The sequence below is a fragment of the Mustela erminea genome, chromosome 1 (assembly GCF_009829155.1).
Source record: "Mustela erminea isolate mMusErm1 chromosome 1, mMusErm1.Pri, whole genome shotgun sequence".
Lineage (NCBI taxonomy): Eukaryota > Metazoa > Chordata > Mammalia > Carnivora > Mustelidae > Mustela > Mustela erminea.
This window is the reverse complement of record NC_045614.1, coordinates 143,003,881-143,023,050: the sequence shown is the minus strand read 5'-3', so window position 1 is coordinate 143,023,050 and position 19,170 is coordinate 143,003,881. Positions and strand designations below refer to the sequence as shown.

General features: G+C 37.1%; 1 protein-coding gene across 2 annotated transcripts; it reads left to right on the top strand.

Moving 5' to 3' along the window:
- Nucleotides 1-11,811: 11,811 nt before the first annotated feature.
- SUCNR1 (succinate receptor 1) lies at nt 11,812-18,662 on the top strand. 2 transcript variants are annotated; one of them, XM_032345145.1, is made up of 3 exons: nt 11,812-12,044; nt 13,859-14,109; nt 16,288-18,662. In XM_032345145.1, the coding sequence occupies exons 2-3, from the start codon at nt 14,101-14,103 to the stop codon at nt 17,239-17,241; spliced, it is 963 nt and encodes a 320-aa protein (XP_032201036.1). In that variant the 5' UTR covers nt 11,812-12,044; nt 13,859-14,100; the 3' UTR covers nt 17,242-18,662. The 2 variants fall into 2 exon arrangements, with proteins under 2 accessions (XP_032201036.1, XP_032201045.1); XM_032345154.1 differs by lacking the exon at nt 13,859-14,109 and having other exon boundaries at nt 11,821-12,044.
- The last annotated feature ends 508 nt before the right edge of the window (nt 18,663-19,170 follow it).

Here is a 19,170-nt window from a genome sequence, read left to right as displayed (position 1 = left end):
TAGTCTGTAAGGCAGGGAGGGGGTCATCCTTTCTGTAAGAGGCGGCCCTGACCAGTCGGTTTGATTCTCGGTGCTGGTGCAAAATAAAGCTTTGCTTGACCTTCACTTTGTATCAGTCTCGCTCCTTTGATCATGGACCTAACAGTTTCTTTTCTTTTTTCCATACAAAATGGTTTCAAAGCACTTCTCCTGATCCAATAGTCCACACTAGGAGTTTTGACCAGCAATAATATCTCTTTTACTTGTTTTTTAATTGAAGTATAATCAGCATAAAGTATTATGTTAGTGGCGGGTTTGCTATATAATGATTCAACAGTTCTATACATTACTCCATGCTCCTCTAGAGAAGTGTACTCTTCTTTCAAATAATACAAGTGATGTTGTTTTTAAGTTAGGTTAACATGAAAAAATACTACTTACAGACACATATATGATACGTACAGTGTAGGGGATATTTTTAAAAGGCAACGTTTGAAATATTTTCTTAACTTTTTACGTTATTTAATTGCAATTCTCAGAACTACTACAACCTGAAAATTCTTCATTACATCACATATATTCCAATATTGACCTAAGAGTGAAATCAAGTTTTATTAGTTTTGCAGTATAGTAAGTCGGCATAAAACAGAGTTCAAAATTAATAATTGCATCAATGAGTATGTTGCAGAGGTAAAGATACTAAAACAGGAGAATTACACCACTAAATGTTTTATTAATAGGGCAGGCAATTTTCTTAATTTAACCTGTAATGCACTCACAAAGCACTTAGCTCTCTTAATGAACATATTTCCCATACTCTAGGGAATTTTGAAAACCTCTCAATTCAATTATTAAAGTGCTCACTGAGATTCAGTCAAACTGACTTCTTGTTCCTTATTCCAAAGGTAAATGAGGAATTAGAGAAAACAAGGAATGTGAGATGTGGAATGCTTAATTAGCACCCAATTGAAAGTGCTTATATGTACATCAAAACAATGTACTAGCTGTTTCTTGGTTTTGTTTTCATAAATAATGCAAAATAGTCCAAGAATCAGGCAAATTTATACAAAATACAATAAATGTGACTGAGAAAGACTGAGTAGTTGAATAGTCAATGAACAAATGAATAAATTATTTCAATGTTTCAGGTAAACTCTCTTCTTTTAATCAAAAAGTTATGCCCTAGTGGCTGTTAAGAATGGAAATTGTCTCCATATTTCACACAAATGTTCAAATTTCATATCAAAGAAACAAGACATTATTTTTGTTAGGAAACACCTGTGACTAAGTTAACCATATATCATTAAAAAAATCATTTAGCTGTTGGAATATGAATATTAGCTGAAAAGTAAAAGGTGACCTTGCTGTGTTTCTTGATTAACTATTAATAGTTCAAAGAACTTAGAACTTTTTCAGTTATAGCCAGATACTTTGAACAAGTAACATATTTTAATTCAGCAGAAAACAATTTCTTTGAATTATGCCCCAAAATAATAAACATGTCACATTCTTCTCCATTGCATGATAAAAGAAAAAATGCTGGCAACAGTATTGTACAAATCTGCGTTACTAATGTGACTCTTACATGACAAGGATTTTTATGTAAAGAGGAAACAGATTGCTTTGCTTCAGCAATCCACATGTACCCTCTATTATGTTTCCCGTCTTGCTGTTCTCTTAATTTCTTGTGTAAAACAATCAGGTAGCCCTGGGTATATATATGGTACAGCAACACCAAAATATCCTCCTCAATAATTTTCTTGATTCATTTCAACCTCTTTGGAGTTGCAATATTAATAGGAAGGTAATAATATTGTTACATCCCTACAGGTTTAGGTTCCTTGGATTGAATTAATTGTCCTTTTACTTCCCTGCTTGTGATTTCTTGAAGATCCCTGTGATCCTTAGACTAGCTTGTTTTCCACACAGACTTATGTTGTTGGAAGAAGTGTATCTTCCAAACATGCTCAAGGATGTCACTAGTAGAACATTCCCGTAAACACTTTGCTTACTCATTTGCAACATTTCTGGTTTCTCATCTAAAATGCTCTATTCTATTTAGACAGTTGACAATTAAATTTGATAACCAGTAAATATAGTGAGCAATAATTAAACTTAGTGTTAATTCTAAACCTACTTTTATTAGGCCAAAACACATGTAAGTAACATACTTTGAGTAAAAAATGTCCACCAATAGTCATTTTATGTTTTGACATCATATTTCCTTCTTTACCATTAGAGGGACAAAATAACAATCAGAAACTTGGTCAGGAGTCAAACAGAGAAGACTTCAAGTTATAACCCAGGCACTTATGAGCTGTGTGATTGTGGATCATTATTTAAACTGTTTCTCCTCAGTTTCTTCATCTGAAAATTGGGGATATTAATAGTCTACACTGCATTGAATGCTGGTGAATATTAGAGGAAGTAATGTACACACAGTGTTGTTACAGAGTGAGTGCTCAAAAATGTTAGACTGATTATTAACATTGGGTTTAATTAATATTTTGATTATCCTTCCCAACTTTTTTTTTCCCTCTTGAATTTCTTGTTGAGCACTGGTTTACTCCTGCTGAGTTTCCTGGTTTACCTGACCTGCTCTTGCATTCCCGGCCCATAGCATTTTCACAAACTATCTCATTTGAGTCAACAGACATTATGAAGTTTATGGGGTAGGAATTATTATTCCCCTTGTTCAAATGAGGAAACCAATTATGTTGCCTTTTCAGAGACCATACAGCAGGAAAAGGCAAGGCCAAAAAGAATTATTATTATTGTTTCTTTTGTTTAACAATGCTGGTTTTTATAGGTTCATTTTATTTTTTTTTAATTTTTTATTTTTTATAAACATATGTTTTTATCCCCAGGGGTACAGGTCTGTGAATCACCAGGTTTACACACTTCACAGCACTCACCAAAGCACATACCCTCCCCAATGTCCATAATCCCACCCCCTTCTCCCAAACCCCCTCCCCCCAACAACCCTCAGTTTGCTTTGTGAGATTAAGAGTCACTTATGGTTTGTCTCCCTCCCAATCCCATCTTGTTTCTTTTATTCTTCTCCTACCCACTTAAGCCCCCATGTTGCATCACCACTTCCTCATATCAGGGAGATCATATGATAGTTGTCTTTCTCTGATTGACTTATTTCACTAAGCATGATACGCTCTAGTTCCATCCATGTTGTCGCAAATGGCAAGATTTCATTTCTTTTGATGGCTGCATAGTATTCCATTGTGTATATATACCACCTCTTCTTTATCCATTCATCTGTTGATGGACATCTAGGTTCTTTCCATAGTTTGGCTATTGTGGACATTGCTGCTATAAACATTCGGGTGCACGTGCCCCTTTGGATCACTACGTTTGTATCTTTAGGGTAAATGCCCAATAGTGCAATTGCTGGGTCATAGGGCAGTTCTATTTTCAACATTTTGAGGAACCTCCATGCTGTTTTCCAGAGTGGCTGCACCAGCTTGCATTCCCACCAACAGTGTAGGAGGGTTCCCCTTTTTCCGCATCCTCGCCAGCATCTGTCATTTCCTGACTTGTTGATTTTAGCCATTCTGACTGGTGTGAGGTGATATCTCATTGTGGTTTTGATTTGTATTTCCCTGATGCCGAGTGATATGGAGCACTTTTTCATGTGTCTGTTGGCCATCTGGATGTCTTCTTTGCAGAAATGTCTGTTCATGTCCTCTGCCCATTTCTTGATTGGATTATTTGTTCTTTGGGTGTTGAGTTTGCTAAGTTCTTTATAGATTCTGGACACTAGTCCTTTATCTGATATGTCATTTGCAAATATCTTCTCCCATTCTGTCAGTTGTCTTTTGATTTTGTTAACTGTTTCCTTTGCTGTGCAAAAGCTTTTGATCTTGATGAAATCCCAATAGTTCATTTTTGCCCTTCCTTCCCTTGCCTTTGGCGTTGTTCCTAGGAAGATGTTGCTGCGGCTGAGGTCGAAGAGGTTGCTGCCTGTGTTCTCCTCAAGGATTTTGATGGATTTTTTTCGCACATTGAGGTCCTTCATCCATATTGAGTCTATTTTTGTGTGTGGTGTAAGGAAATGGTCCAATTTCATTTTTCTGCATGTGGCTGTCCAATTTTCCCAGCACCATTTATTGAAGAGGCTGTCTTTTTTCCATTGGACATTCTTTCCTGCTTTGTCGAAGATTAGTTGACCATAGAGTTGAGGGTCTATTTCTGGGCTCTCTATTCTGTTCCATTGATCTATGTGTCTGTTTTTGTGCCAGTACCATGCTGTCTTGATGATGACAGCTTTGTAATAGACCTTGAAGTCCGGAATTGTGTGCCACCAATGTTGGCTTTCTCTTTCAATATCCCTTTGGCTATTTGAGGTCTTTTCTGGTTCCATATAAATTTTAGAATGATTTGTTCCATTTCTTTGAAAAAGATGGATGGTACTTTGATAGGAATTGCATTAAATGTGTAGATTGCTTTAGGTAGCATAGACATTTTCACAATATTTATTCTTCCAATCCAGGAGCATGGAACATTTTTCCATTTCTTTGTGTCTTCCTCAATTTCTTTCATGAGTACTTTATAGTTTTCTGAGTATAGATTCTGTGCCTCTTTGGTTAGGTTTATTCCTAGGTATCTTATGGTTTTGGGTGCAATTGTAAATGGGATTGACTCCTTAATTTCTCTTTCTTCTGTCTTGCTGTTGGTGTAGAGAAATGCAACTGATTTCTGTGCATTGATTTTATATCCTGACACTTTACTGAATTCCTGTACAAGTTCTAGCAGTTTTGGAGTGGAGTCTTTTGGGTTTTCCACATATAGTATCATATCATCTGCGAAGAGTGATAATTTGACTTCTTCTTTGCCGATTTGGATGCCTTTAATTTCCTTTTGTTGTCTGATTGCTGAGGCTAGGACCTCTAGTACTATGTTGAATAGCAGTGGTGATAATGGACATCCCTGCCGTGTTCCTTACCTTAGCGGAAAAGCTTTCAGTTTTTCTCCATTGAGAACGATATTTGCGGTGGGTTTTTCATAGATGGCTTTGATGATATTGAGGTATGTGCCCTCTGTCCCTACACTTTGAAGAGTTTTGATCAGGAAGGGATGCTGTACTTTGTCAAATGCTTTTTCAGCATCTATTGAGAGTATCATATGGTTCTTGTTCTTTCTTTTATTGATGTGTTGTATCACATTGACTGATTTGCGGATGTTGAACCAACCTTGCAGCCCTGGAATAAATCCCACTTGGTTGCGGTGAATAATCCTTTTAATGTACTGTTGAATCCTATTGGCTAGTATTTTGTTGAGTATTTTCGCATCTGTCAAGGATATTGGTCTATAGCTCTCTTTTTTGATGGGATCCTTGTCTGGTTTTGGGATCAAGGTGATGCTGGCCTCATAAAATGAGTTTGGAAGTTTTCCTTCCATTTCTATTTTTTGAAACAGTTTCAGGAGAATAGGAATTAATTCTTCTTTAAATGTTTGGTAGAATTCCCCCGGGAAGCCATCTGGCCCTGGGCTTTTGTTTGGAGATTTTTAATGACTCTTTCAATCTCCTTACTGGTTATGGGTCTGTTCAGGCTTTCTACTTCTTCCTGGTTCAGTTGTGGTAATTTATATGTTTCTAGGAATGCATCCATTTCTTCCAGATTGTCAAATTTGTTGGTGTAGAGTTGCTCATAGTATGTTCTTATAATAGTTTGTATTTCTTTGGTGTTAGTTGTGATCTCTCCTCTTTCATTCATGATTTTATTTATTTGGGTCCTTTCTCTTTTCTTTTTGATAAGTCTGGCCAGGGGTTTATCAATTTTATTAATTCTTTCAAAGAACCAGCTCCTAGTTTCGTTGATTTGTTCTATTGTCTTTTTGGTTTCTATTTCATTGATTTCTGCTCTGATCTTTATGATTTCTCTTCTCCTGCTTGGCTAGGGTTTCTTTCTTGTGCTTTCTCCAGCTCCTTTAGGGGTAGAGTTAGGTTGTGTACCTGAGACCTTTCTTGTTTCTTGAGAAAGGCTTGTACCACTATATATTTTCCTCTCAGGACTGCCTTTGTTGTGTCCCACAGATTTTGAACCGTTGTATTTTCATTATCATTTGTTTCCATGATTTTTTTCAATTCTTCTTTAATTTCCCGGTTGACCCATTCATTCTTTAGAAGGATGCTGTTCAGTCTCCATGTATTTGGGTTCTTTCCAAACTTCCTTTTGTCGTTGAGTTCTAGCTTTAGAGCATTGTGGTCTGAAAATATGCAGGGAATGATCCCAATCTTTTGATACCGGTTGAGTCCTGATTTAGGACCGAGGATGTGATCTATTCTGGAGAATGTTCCATGTGCACTAGAGAAGAATGTGTATTCTGTTGCTTTGGGATGAAATGTTCTGAATATATCTGTGATGTCCATCTTGTCCAGTGTGTCGTTTAAGGCCTTTATTTCCTTGCTGATCTTTTGCTTGGATGATCTGTCCATTTCAGTGAGGGGAGTGTTAAAGTCCCCTACTATTATTGCATTATTGTTGATGTGTTTCTTTGATTTTGTTATTAATTGGTTTATATAGTTGGCTGCTCCCACGTTGGGGGCATAGATATTTAAAATTGTTAAATCTTCTTGTTGGACAGACATTTTGAGTATGATATAGTGTCCTTCCTCATCTCTTATTATAGTCTTTGGCTTAAAATCTAATTGATCTGATATAAGGATTGCCACTCCTGCTTTCTTCTGGTGGCCATTAGCAGGGTAAATTCTTTTCCACCCCCTCACTTTAAATCTGGAGGTGTCTTCGGGCTTAAAATGAGTTTCTTGGAGGCAACATATAGATGGGTTTTGTTTTTTTATCCATTCTGATACCCTGTGTCTTTTGACAGGGGCATTTAGCCCATTCACATTCAGGGTAACTATTGAGTGATATGAATTTAATGCCATTGTATTGCCTGTAAGGTGACTGTTAGTGTATATGGTCTCTGTTCCTTTCTGATCTACCACTTGTAGGCTCTCTCTTTGCTTAGAGGACCCCTTTCAATATTTCCTGGAGAGCTGGTTTGGTGTTTGCAAATTCTTTCAGTTTTTGTTTGTCCTGGAAGCTTTTAATCTCTCCTTCTATTTTCAATGATAGCCTAGCTGGATATAGTATTCTTGGCTGCATGTTTTTCTCATTTAGTGCTCTGAAAATATCATGCCAGCTCTTTCTGGCCTGCCAGGTCTCTGTGGATAAGTCAGCTGCCAATCTAATATTTTTACCATTGTATGTTACAGACTTCTTTTCCCGGGCTGCTTTCAGGATTTTCTCTTTGTCACTGAGACTTGTAAATTTTACTATTAGGTGACGGGGTGTGGGCCTATTCTTATTGATTTTGAGGGGCGTTCTCTGAACCTCCTGAATTTTGATGCTCGTTCCCTTTGCCATATTGGGGAAATTCTCCCCAATAATTCTCTCCAGTATACCTTCTGCTCCCCTCTCTCTTTCTTCTTCTTCTGGAATCCCAATTATTCTAATGTTGTTTCGTCTTATGGTGTCACTTATCTCTCGAATTCTCCCTCGTGGTCCAGTAGCTGTTTGTCCCTCTTTTGCTCAGCTTCTTTATTCTCTGTCATTTGGTCTTCTATATCACTAATTCTTTCTTCTGCCTCATTTATCCTAGCAGTGAGAGCCTCCATTTTTGATTGCACCTCATTAATAGCTTTTTTTATTTCAACTTGGTTAGAGTTTCGTTCTTTTATTTCTCCAGAAAGGGCTTTTATATCTCTCGAGAGGGTTTCTCTAATATCTTCCATGCCTTTTTCGAGCCCGGCTAGAACCTTGAGAATTGTCATTCTGAACTCTAGATCTGACATATTACCAATGTCTGTATTGATTAGGTCCCTAGCCTTCGGTATTGCCTCTTGTTCTTTTTTTTGTGTTGAATTTTTCCGTCTTGTCATTTTGTCCTGATAAGAGTATATGAAGGAGCAAGTAAAATACTAAAAGGGTGGCAACAACCCCAGGAAAATATGCTTTAACCAAATTAGAAGAGATCCCAAATCGTGAGGGGGGAGAGAGGGGATAAAAAGAGGTTCAAAAAGGAAGAAAGAAAAAAGAAAAAAAAAGAAAAGAAAACAATTAAAAAAAAGAAAACAAATGAGAAAAATATAAAAAAGAAAAAATATATATATTGGATAAACTAGTTAAAAAATGTTAAAAAAGAAAAAGGTAAAAGTTAAAAAGAAATTTACCAGAAGGCGAGAAAAAAACCAAAAAATGAAAAAGAAAAAAATCAAATTAACTGCAAGACTAAAAAAAATCACAGGGAAAAAGCCATGAGTTCTGTGCTTTGCTTTCTCCTCCTCTGGAATTCTGCTGCTCTCCTTGGTATTGAAACCGCACTCCTTGGTAGGTGAACTTGGTCTCGGCTGGATTTCTTGTTGATCTTCTGGGGGAGGGGCCTGTTGTAGTGATTCTCAAGTGTCTTTGCCCCAGGCGGAATTGCACCGCCCTTATCGGGGGCCGGAGTGAGTAATCCGCTCGGGTTTGCTTTCAGGAGCTTTTGTTCCCTGAGTGCTTTCCGTAGAGTTCCAGAGGACGGGGAATACAAATGGCAGCCTCCTGGTCTCCGGCCCGGAGGAGCCGAGAGCCCAGGGCCCCACTCCTCAGTGCGCCCTCAGAGAACAGCGCCCAGTTACTCCCGTCTGCCTGACCTCCGGCCGCGCTCCGAGCTCACCGAGCCTGCGACCGGTTCAAGGTAACACCGAGCTGCGATCTCACTGTCGGCTCTGTCTCTGTAGCCGACTTTCCCGTTCCAATACCCGCAAGCTCTGCGACACTCAGACACCCCCGATCCTTCTGTGACCCTGCGGGACCTGAGGCCACGCTGACCCTGCGTGGGCTTTGCCCCGGTTTAGCCTCTGGAGCGATGTCCCTCAGCGGAACAGACTTTTAAAAGTCCTGATTTTGTGCTCCGTTGCTCCGCCGCTTGCCGGGAGCGGGCCCCTCCCCTGGGGTCTATCTTCCCGTCGCTTTGGATTCATTCTCCGCCGGTCCTACCTTTCAGAAAGTGGTTGTTTTTCTGTTTCCAGAATTGCTGTTCTTCTTCTCTTCGATCTGCCAATGGATTTTCAGGTGTTTGCAATCTTTAGATAAGCTATCTAGCTGATCTCCGGCCAGCTGAAGTAGTCTCAGCCTGCTACTTCTCCGCCATCTTGACTCCCTATAGGGTCATTTTAAATGGACATTCCTGGGCAAAAAATATTCTAACATTGATGACATTGGATTGACATGATCATTTTGAAGAGGTCTCCTTCTCATTCATTATAAACTTCTAGAATAGTCAGCATTTATGTAGCAATTAATATATACCCATACTATATATTATATGTATAGACTATGTGCTTCTACTATATACATCACAACTCCATGAGACTGGCACTTATATTATCCCTCCCTTACAGACAAGAAAACTGAGCAGTAGTAAGCTGTGAAGTGAAGATTTGAAAGGGGACCCTTTGACTCTGGGCATCAGCTCTTAACCGGAATGTGGTATTATCTCTTAGACAGTAAATTATACTGCAGACTTGGCTGCCTTTAAAATTTTCACTGCTCCTCAAGCAGTAAGTTTCAACATGTCACCTTATTTCTAACAAAACAAACACCCAGAACCCAAAACTTCCCCGATGAAATTTTATATCCTGACTAGAAATGATTTTCTAGATGTGTACTCTCAAAGGCAAGACTGGTACCTAATTTGCAGAGCCCAGTACAACATGAAAATACAGGATCCCTTGTTAAAAGGTTATTAAAAATTCCAGTTGGAATGCGACAGAAGAGCATTAAATCAAGTGTGTGGTCCTCTGCAGCATCAGGTACTGTGGGGCTATCAGGTAAAGCAGGCTTATGACGTGAGCCCTGCTCACAGAACTCATAACCCTGACTCTGGCCTTGACCTTAAGTTACCTCCTGTATACCTGAATAAGAACTCATAATATGGATAGGACAGAGGCACTGGAGACCTTTTATTAAGTCTGTCCCATGGTCACTCTAGTTTCTCCACTAAAAGCATCTCAAGCCAATGAGACCTGTAGTGAAGTAAGACATGGGAGAAAAATAAGGCTACCAGGCCACAAGTCTGATCACTTGTATTAGGAGAAAGGAGAAGTAGAGACCACTTTTCATCTTAGAAGTCCAGAGTCAGGATGTGGGGAGATGAAAGAGGAAGTTCTGGGGAACTCACACCACCCCACAAAGAGGGACTAGCACTTGGCTTTCATCAGAATGGTGCGGGAACTTATGAAATATATCCATGTGCCTTGGTCATTTGGAGATGAGCCATATTAATTTATGTTTAACTTAAAAAGCCTGGCACTGGTCATCCAGATTATTTGCTTTTTCCCCTTTTAAAATTATAGACAAAAATGATGTTTTCAGTCTTTTTTTTCTCTCTTAAAAGTAGAAAAGAGTGCATTTATGGAAAATGGTTTTCATTAAGTCTTGAACTTTGAGTCAATCTTCGGAGTCAATCTTCGGTTAAAGGTATGGTCTATCATTTTGTAGGCAATCAAGAATCAGAGCAGGTGTTTTTAGAATCAAAATATATAGGTTTAGACTTAGGTCCCTCTTCTTACAGATTCTGTGATCTTGGAAAAGTTAATTAACCTCTCTGAGCCTCTGTTTTTATGATACTTTTTTTTTTAAAGATTTTATTTATTTGACAGATAGAGATCACAAGTAGGCAGAGAGGCAGGCAGAGAGAGGAGGAAGCAGGCTCCCTGCTGAGCAGAGAGCCAAGCAGGGACGCAGGGCTTGATCCCAGCACTCTGGGATCACAACCTGAGCCGAAGGCAGTCTTAACCCACTGAACCATCCAGGCTCCCCTCTGAGCCTCTGTTTTTTAATCCATAAAATGGAAAATTAGAAAAAATAATAACAACCTCAGCAATTTTTTATAAGCATTCAGTATATAAAGGTGCTTAGTGTAATACCTAGAACATTGTAAGAGCCCAGCAAATGAGAGAGACATTGTTTGATATAAATACATATGTATTTCACATATAAATACATTTATATTTCATGCATGTATATACTCTTAAGTATTTCATATATATCTGCATATATAAAATATATTTTTTCAAGTTTCTAAGTTTTGGGCTCTCGTATATTGGAGAAGGGGAAATGCTTGACTAGAAGAACTGGCTGTAATAATAGAGTTTCTCTTGGAGCTTCTGCCTGTCACTGGTAACTCAACATTCAACTTTACTGCTTTCAGATGAAATGACTACTGTCTGCCCAACAAGGGACTTTCTCAGCATAAACCTGATGCTTCAAATCAAACTGACCTGAGTGTTTACTTGAGTATAAATCTAGTATAATCCTCAGAAAAAGGCAGGTGTGCTTCCTGTCTGAAATCATGGTGATGGGCTTTCAGGCACTCTGTCAAACATTGATTGGGATGTAATGAATTGCCATGTACTGAGGTTATCTTGTTTAGACACAACCTCTCTCCCTAATCCCTCTCCATCTGATGTGTCTTTTTTATGTGTCTCTTGATTTTAACCACAGAAAACAAAACAGGAAATACCTGAAGCTCTAGCGTCCCTTTTGCTGGAACTACGACAGAGCATATATCCAGATTTGCTTTCCAAATTTCAGTTTTAAAGCTCCCTCAAAATTGTTGATAACAGCTGCTTAGTTATATGCCCAGTATAGAATTCACTAAAAATTGTCAACTTGAAAAATAAAGCAAAAGCAGAAAAAAGCAGAAGCAATTGTATGTCCAATATAAACTACACTAACTCTAAATATGCATATCAACATGAAAATAACAAATGCTACTCTGTTGTTCTGACAGTGAATGGAACGATTTCAACAGTAGTCTTTACAAACTCTGTTTGTGAAATGTGTAATTTGTTTGTGTGTTGACCTCACAGGAAGTTCCCCTTGAACTGTACTTGGAAGTTTCACTGAATAAATTATTCTTGGACTTTTGAATTATTAATCTTGTCTGCATGATATGCAAATTAGACGTCACTATGTCAGTGGCACAGCACTGGGTTGGAAGCTGTATCAAGTTCCTGGCAAAGAATTTCTGTCAAGGGATCAGGGCCTTCCAACGGAATGGTAAGTTATAATGCAACTCATGTCACCTAGGTATACAAAGTAATGCCGGGCTTCCCATTAGGGGTTTCTTTTAAAAGTGGCCTGTGAGCAGTTAAGGTTTTAAGTAATGGGCAAATGAACTGTTGAACTGTCATTCATAACATGTAGAACAACGAAAGAAACTAAAAGGAAGTCATAATTTTTCTTCTACATTTATTTTTTACTAAATTTATTATGTTTTTAAATTGCCAAATACTAAATTTATTTTACTTAAACAGGTTTATCACATTTCCTAAATGTGACAACATATTGGTGACATATTTCAACAAAAAGAGTAATCAGGTTTGCTTAAATATAACTACTTAGAGAAAAATTTTAAAGTTCCTAAATCATACAAAACAATCAATATATAATATTTCATATTTTAAAAAAAATACATGAGAGAGAATCTCAAGGCATTTTAAAAATTAAGTTTAGTATTTATCTTTGTAAGAATTACAATTATGTTTGTAAAAATTACAATTGTTCAAGAGTAGAATTCTCTAAGAAAAATGGGGAAATTACAAAAACTATTGCTAGTGTACCTTCCAGAACTTTTTATAATTGGTGAATATTTTTTCAAAAATTCATAAACATATAGTTTGATAACTTACTATCACTTTTTAATACCTTGACTTATGATGTAAATTTTGATATATGTAAAAAATGAAGTTATCAAAATCAAATGATTGTACCTTTTCAGTATGAACATATATTTCTTCATTCAAATAGTTTATTAATGAAAATAGCAATTAGCTAAAAAAATACTCATATTGTCATGTAAATTTGCCTTAAAGAATCAGCCAAGGGTTACAATGCACAAATGATCTTTGTTTAATTGTGATAATTAAGAAAAAATAATTTAAAAGCTAATGAGCTACCAAATATATTTTTAAACTTAAGCTTCAAAACTACATTTTTAAAAGGCTGACTAGACCTAAAGTGAAAGAAACATTCTAAATTAAAAATGCATACTACTGATCTGCTTATGTGAGTAAATTGAATATTGTTTGTAATTTAATAATTCTAAGAGGTTTAGATATATGTTTGTATATATAATTAAAGGTTTCACTTTACTGATAACTAAAAAAACTAAAATTAAGAAATTAAAAAATTAAAAAATAATTCATCCAACATAACCATAACCTATTTATCATGATCTCTGTTTCCTAAAAATTAAAAATACAACCACTAAAAAGTAGAAGAGAGAGTATTAATTTTTCATGAGTAATTTCCCTTCAATTGAAGAATTTCCTTAAAGGATCAGCTTACTTCGTCAATTTGTAGAATTGCAATGGCCACACTAAAAACACCCTCAAATACAAACATCGTCTAATTCGGACTCCAATACCCAGAAAATTATGGGACTTGAAATTGGCCAACAAATATAAGACAGCCTGACATTTATAACCACAGTTTATAACCATGTTAATATATTAAGGATTTAAGAAAATTATTTTAAGAATAAACATATCAAAAAGCAGATTGCAAAATATCATAAAGAGCATAATCTCATTTTTGCAAAAAATGAATTCAAATAAATGTTAAATTATAAGATTGTATCCAAGTATTAGGAGTAGTTGGTTTACAAACAATTTTCATTTCTTCTTTTTGCCTACCTGTATCTTCTTAGTGAGTGTAACAGAATAGCATGCATTTTTAAAAGTTATTTTTTTTTTTTTTAAAAAAGGATAAAGCAATCTGGGAAGCAGGACAAAGGTGACTAGTCATTCTCCTCCCTTATTCCAGTTCTGGTATTCTCTACCTCTATTGCCTCCCTGAATCTCCATTCCCAGTGTGTAGCTCGAAGGAGAAGATTTCTGCATGGTTTCCTCATGGCCCCTGACTTGCCCAAGTGGGAGTTACTGGGAACTTGGCAGATGGAGTTACGCATGTCTTCATGGCTCTCTTTTCCTGCTGTGGCAGTCAAAACTTCCAACTTCACAGAAGTTGGAAGCTACTGACATAAGTCAGAACGTTTAAGAACTGGCATCACCAGAAAAATAAGAGTGAGGACTAGAAAAAGAGGAAATTCAAAATGAAACAAGTGAGTCTTAAGGAAACTTTCCATTGTCTTAATGTTCCATTGAGTATGTGCACTTGCATTTTGAGCAATCCCCAAATACTGAAGTTGTCCATATCTGAGCTCTGGGCAATTTAAGGCCTGGGCAAATAGTTTATGAAGAGAGGAAGGAAGACTGTAAGGAGTTTGCCATATCATAGAAGGCAAGGAAGAGAGTGCTTCCAGAAGTCTTGGAATTGAAAACAGTGAGGAAGAAAGTTAAAAATAATTATAAAGTATTACCACTAATCTATAAAACAAAACCTATTTAACAAAACCATTAACCTTTTTTGCTATATTTCTAGGAATCTCAATAATATCAAATACATGGTGATTTGGGGAAACAAATAGAAAATTCAGTAAACTGAAAAGAAAAAGGACACATTAAAAATTATCTGTTGTCCCATCCCTAGTGATAAAACTCTTAATACCGGTGCGCCTGGGTGGTTCAGTGGATTAACCCTCTGCCTTCAAAAAACTGATCCTGAAAATATATATGAAGTTTTCTCTTTGACAAATGTATGTCTAAACAAAGCTACCTAACTACTACAATTGCGTATTTTGAATATTAGTCATGTTATGAGCAATGTCAGATTTATAGTGAAATAGAGCAATGGTCTTATCTGACCTTAGAGGAAATATTTATAAAAAGTATTTTCCAAACAGTCAAATGTTTATCTTCATCTCCATGCAGGAAGCATTTATAGGCCATCTCCTATCTGGCAGTCACTATGACAGATGTAGAAGATAAACATGAGTAAGATAAAGTTGCCAGAAATTCAAAGTAACGTAGTTTATGATGAGAACACAAAATGGGGGAACTGAACTTGGACTGGTGGGTCAGAGAATCTGTCTTGGGAAAACCACACTCAAATTGAAGCCTGAAAGGACTGCAGATATAAGGGCAGTGTATGTGATAGGGCAAGGATCAAAGGGGGAAAAGGTCAGTGAGAAGGGATTCAGCGAACTGAGCACTAGGAAAGTACCCTGTGCATTCAAAGAATAGGAAGAAGGAGAGCAAGGAGGAGAGTCATGCTAGGTGAGGCTGAAGTGGCCTACGGGAACCAAACCATGCATGACTTAAGTCCTCATTAAGGATTAGGACTTCATTACCTAGACAGTGGAAGGTCATTGAAATGTTTTGGCTGAGGAGAGTTAATATGATCCGAATTTTGGTTGTAGTTTTCAAGATTGTCGGGCTCTCAGGTTGAAGAGAGATTGAAAGGGAGCCAGAGAAGGTATGAGGAGACCGTAAAAGATCTAATACAGTCTAAGATAGAGATAGATCATGGTGGCCTGGACTAGAATGGTGATGGAAGTGATAGACTTGAGAAATAGCCAAACACTACTACAGGCAACAAGACTTGATAGCTTACTTGTTACTGGAGATAAGCTACAGCAGACTTCAAGGATGTTGCTTAGATATACAGTGAGCTTTCAGCATATTATGGCGACTCTTGTTATCATTACTAAGACTTTAAGCCTCATATTTTAAATTTTAAAAAATCACATTTTAAAACTAGAATTATATCCAAGTTTAGTAAAATAACCATAATTCTCTGACAATATGGAAACAAAATAAAATCAATTAAAATAGCAAGACTGGAGTTATAAGAATCCCTGTGTCCTTTCCCAGGTTCTGTTTCGATTAAATCTGACTCAGCAGGTGGTTGAACAGCTGCGGTCGAACATCTGGGGACAGAAATAGGAGTGAGATGCTCCACTTAACTCATTATACCATTTCTTGGCCTCTTTACTATTTGTCAAATCCTCTCTCTGTGTTTCTACCTCCAGGCCTTTGCATATGCTTTCCTTTATGTCTGGGACATTTTTGACCATTATATGACATGCATTTATTTGCTTCCTGGCTCTAGCCAAGAGAGTATAAATTGTTTGAGATTAGGAACTTTATTTGATTCAACGCTCTTAGCCCCAGTGCCTAGTATATAGTTCAAAGGTATTCTGATTAATATTTGTTAAAATAACTCTATTAGTGATATATCTGTGTATGAATATGTATCTATATGCACTCCTTCCTAATATAATCAAACTTTCATAGTTCAAGTTGTAAGTGTTCTTTTTTAATTATTATTATGTTCCGTGCAGTTTTATCTCTAGTTGTAGTCTAGTGTTCTAACCTTCTCTTTTCTATTTCCTCTTTAGGCGTGGAACACAACTTGCCCAAATTGGCTGGTGGCAGAGGCTGTCCTGGAAAAGTATTATCTTTCCATTTTTTATGGGATCGAGTTTGTTGTGGGAGTCCTTGGGAATTGCATTGTTGTTTTTGGCTACCTCTTCTGTCTGAAGAACTGGAAATGCAGTAACATTTATCTCTTCAACCTCTCTATCTCGGACTTGGCTTTTTTGTGCACGCTTCCTATGCTGATTAGAAGGTATTCCAGTGGAAAGTGGATATATGGGGACCTGTTGTGTATAAGCAACCGATATGTGCTTCATGCCAATCTCTACACCAGCATTCTTTTTCTCACTTTTATCAGCATTGATCGATACCTGCTCATGAAGTATCCTTTCCGGGAACACTTTCTACAAAAGAAGGAGTTCGCTGTTTTAATCTCTTTGGCTATTTGGGTTTTAGTAACCTTAGAGCTACTGCCCATACTTCCCCTTATAAATCCTAATATAGCTGCCAATGGCACCTACTGTACTGATTATGCAAGTTCTGGGGACCCCCAAAACAGCCTCATCTATAGCCTGTTCCTAACCTTTTTGGGATTCCTCATTCCTCTTTTGGTGATGTGTTTCTTTTATTTCAAGATTGCTCTTTTCCTAAAGAAGAGGAGCAGGCAGCTTGCCACTGCTTTGCCCCTTGAAAAGCCTCTCACCTTAGTCATCATGGCAGTTGTGATCTTCTCCGTGCTTTTTACTCCCTACCATATCCTGCGGAACGTGAGGATTGCTTCGCGCCTGGAGAAGTGGAAGGAGTACCGGTGCACTCGGGTCGCCATCAACTCCTTCTACATTGTGACTCGGCCCTTGGCCTTTCTGAACAGTACCATCAACCCTGTCTTCTATTTCCTTATGGGAGATCACTTCAGAGAGATGTTGATGAGTAAACTGAGGAACCAGTTCAAATCCCTTACATCCATTAGAAGGTGAGGTCCTGGACTGATGTTTCCATGCAGCGAAAAATGAGATGCTTGTGTAACAGATTATTTTATATGTGCAGCAGCAAGCCAATTCCAGTTTGATTTGACTCACGGATATAAATTGGAGAGGGACAGACCCAACACTGTTTTAAAGACACACTGCATCTGGAATATGTGAAAAGGAGAAAATTGGAAGTATTTATTGGTTTCTTCACCCAAGAACTGAAAGGAGCTGGACTGGCATTGTCTAATGTTTGAGCACGGAAGTCCAAAATCTTAGGTGTTACAAGACTTTCTCAATCAGTGTAAAAGGAATAACAGATAAAGCTTCAAATAGCCTGTATTTAATCACTGGTCAGATTGTAAAAAAAAAAAAAAAAAAATGTGTTGGCAACATTCTTTAGGTTATTCTTATTTGTTTGGTCTTACAACTTAATGTGAAAACTGAGTAACAGATTAGGCATACACTCTTAAAGACTGTTTTTTAGGAATTGTGCTCTTGAACAAAATTTAAAGTAAACCATAGCAACAAGCAAGAAAGCAAGGTGTTGAGTTCAATGATGCCTATATGACATTTATTTATATTGACATGAATAGGGGTCAAGTTGTAACTATAAGTCCTATTTTGTTGTATGGTTTTTAGAACAATGAATTGTATTAAATGGAACCTAAGGAGACAGTTCAACAAAGAGAGAGACAGGTTTGAGCTTATCTCTCAGGGAATTTAGGTGTAGATGATTGCTAGAAGAGAGACCACCACGGAGAGTTAGAAAAATCTGAGTTATAGAACACAAAGTGCCTATCAGAAAACCCAAGGTAAGACAAAGCAAACAAACAAAACAAAACAAAACAAAAACAAAGGTGAATGCTTTTGGACAACTTTGTCTCCAAAGATAGTGACTTTTATCTGGTGTGAGCCTTGTTTTCACAGAACATTACATAAGGCCATTGAAGGAAGTATTCTAAACAAAATGCACTTTATGAAATTGTAGAATATATGGAATATTTATGTGCTTATCAATATAGATTAACCAGATACCACTCCGTGCCACAAAATAAATTTGTAGGAAAAAAATACATGGATGCTACCTTAGCTTTTTAAAGTCAAATAAATGCCACATAATAGTTCACTTATAAGCAACAAAATGTGTCAAAAGCCATATAACTATGCTCTTTTTCTTATAGTCTTTAGCTATAATATGAAGGATACTGTAAGCATTATGAGTACAAAGAAAATTCTATTGTCCTTCCTGTTCTGAGATACTTTGGTGCTGTTATATCTGACATTACAAAAACCCAAAATACCCCCAGTTAGTGCTTCCATATTTGAAGCTACTGAGATATTAGAAAAACATATTACTCGGGGTGCCTGGGTGGCTCAGTGGGTTAAAGCCTTTGGCTCTGGTCGTGATCCCAGGGTCCTGGGGTCGAGACCCCATCCGGCTCTCTGCTCAGCAGGGAGCCTTGCTTCCTCCTCTCTCTCTCTCTCTGCCTGCCTCTCTGCCTACTTGTGATCTCTGTCAAATAAATAAATAAAATCTGTAAAAAACAAAACATATTACTCACAAAGGGTTTCTTTTCTTACTTATTATTAGGTTTCAAGATATTTTTCAATGCCTTGTCTTTATTGTCAATATTTAAAAAATTTCAAGGTGCTTTCCTAACTGTGAAAAAGAATCTCCTGAATTTCCTCATCAGAAAAAGCCACAAAAGGACCTTAGGAAAGAAGTATTTGCTTTTTTCTGCAAAATTAGAAACATATAATTTAATCATAATTTGTATTTTATGCATGAATTTTAATTTCTAAAGATGGAGTACAATTTGCCCAACCCCTATCCAAAGGAGTAGTGGACTCTTTTTTTAAGTAATACAGTGGAAATTTTCTGAAACCATAAACTGTCTGATGTATCTTGTAACCAAACTGTTAAGTAATTTCATA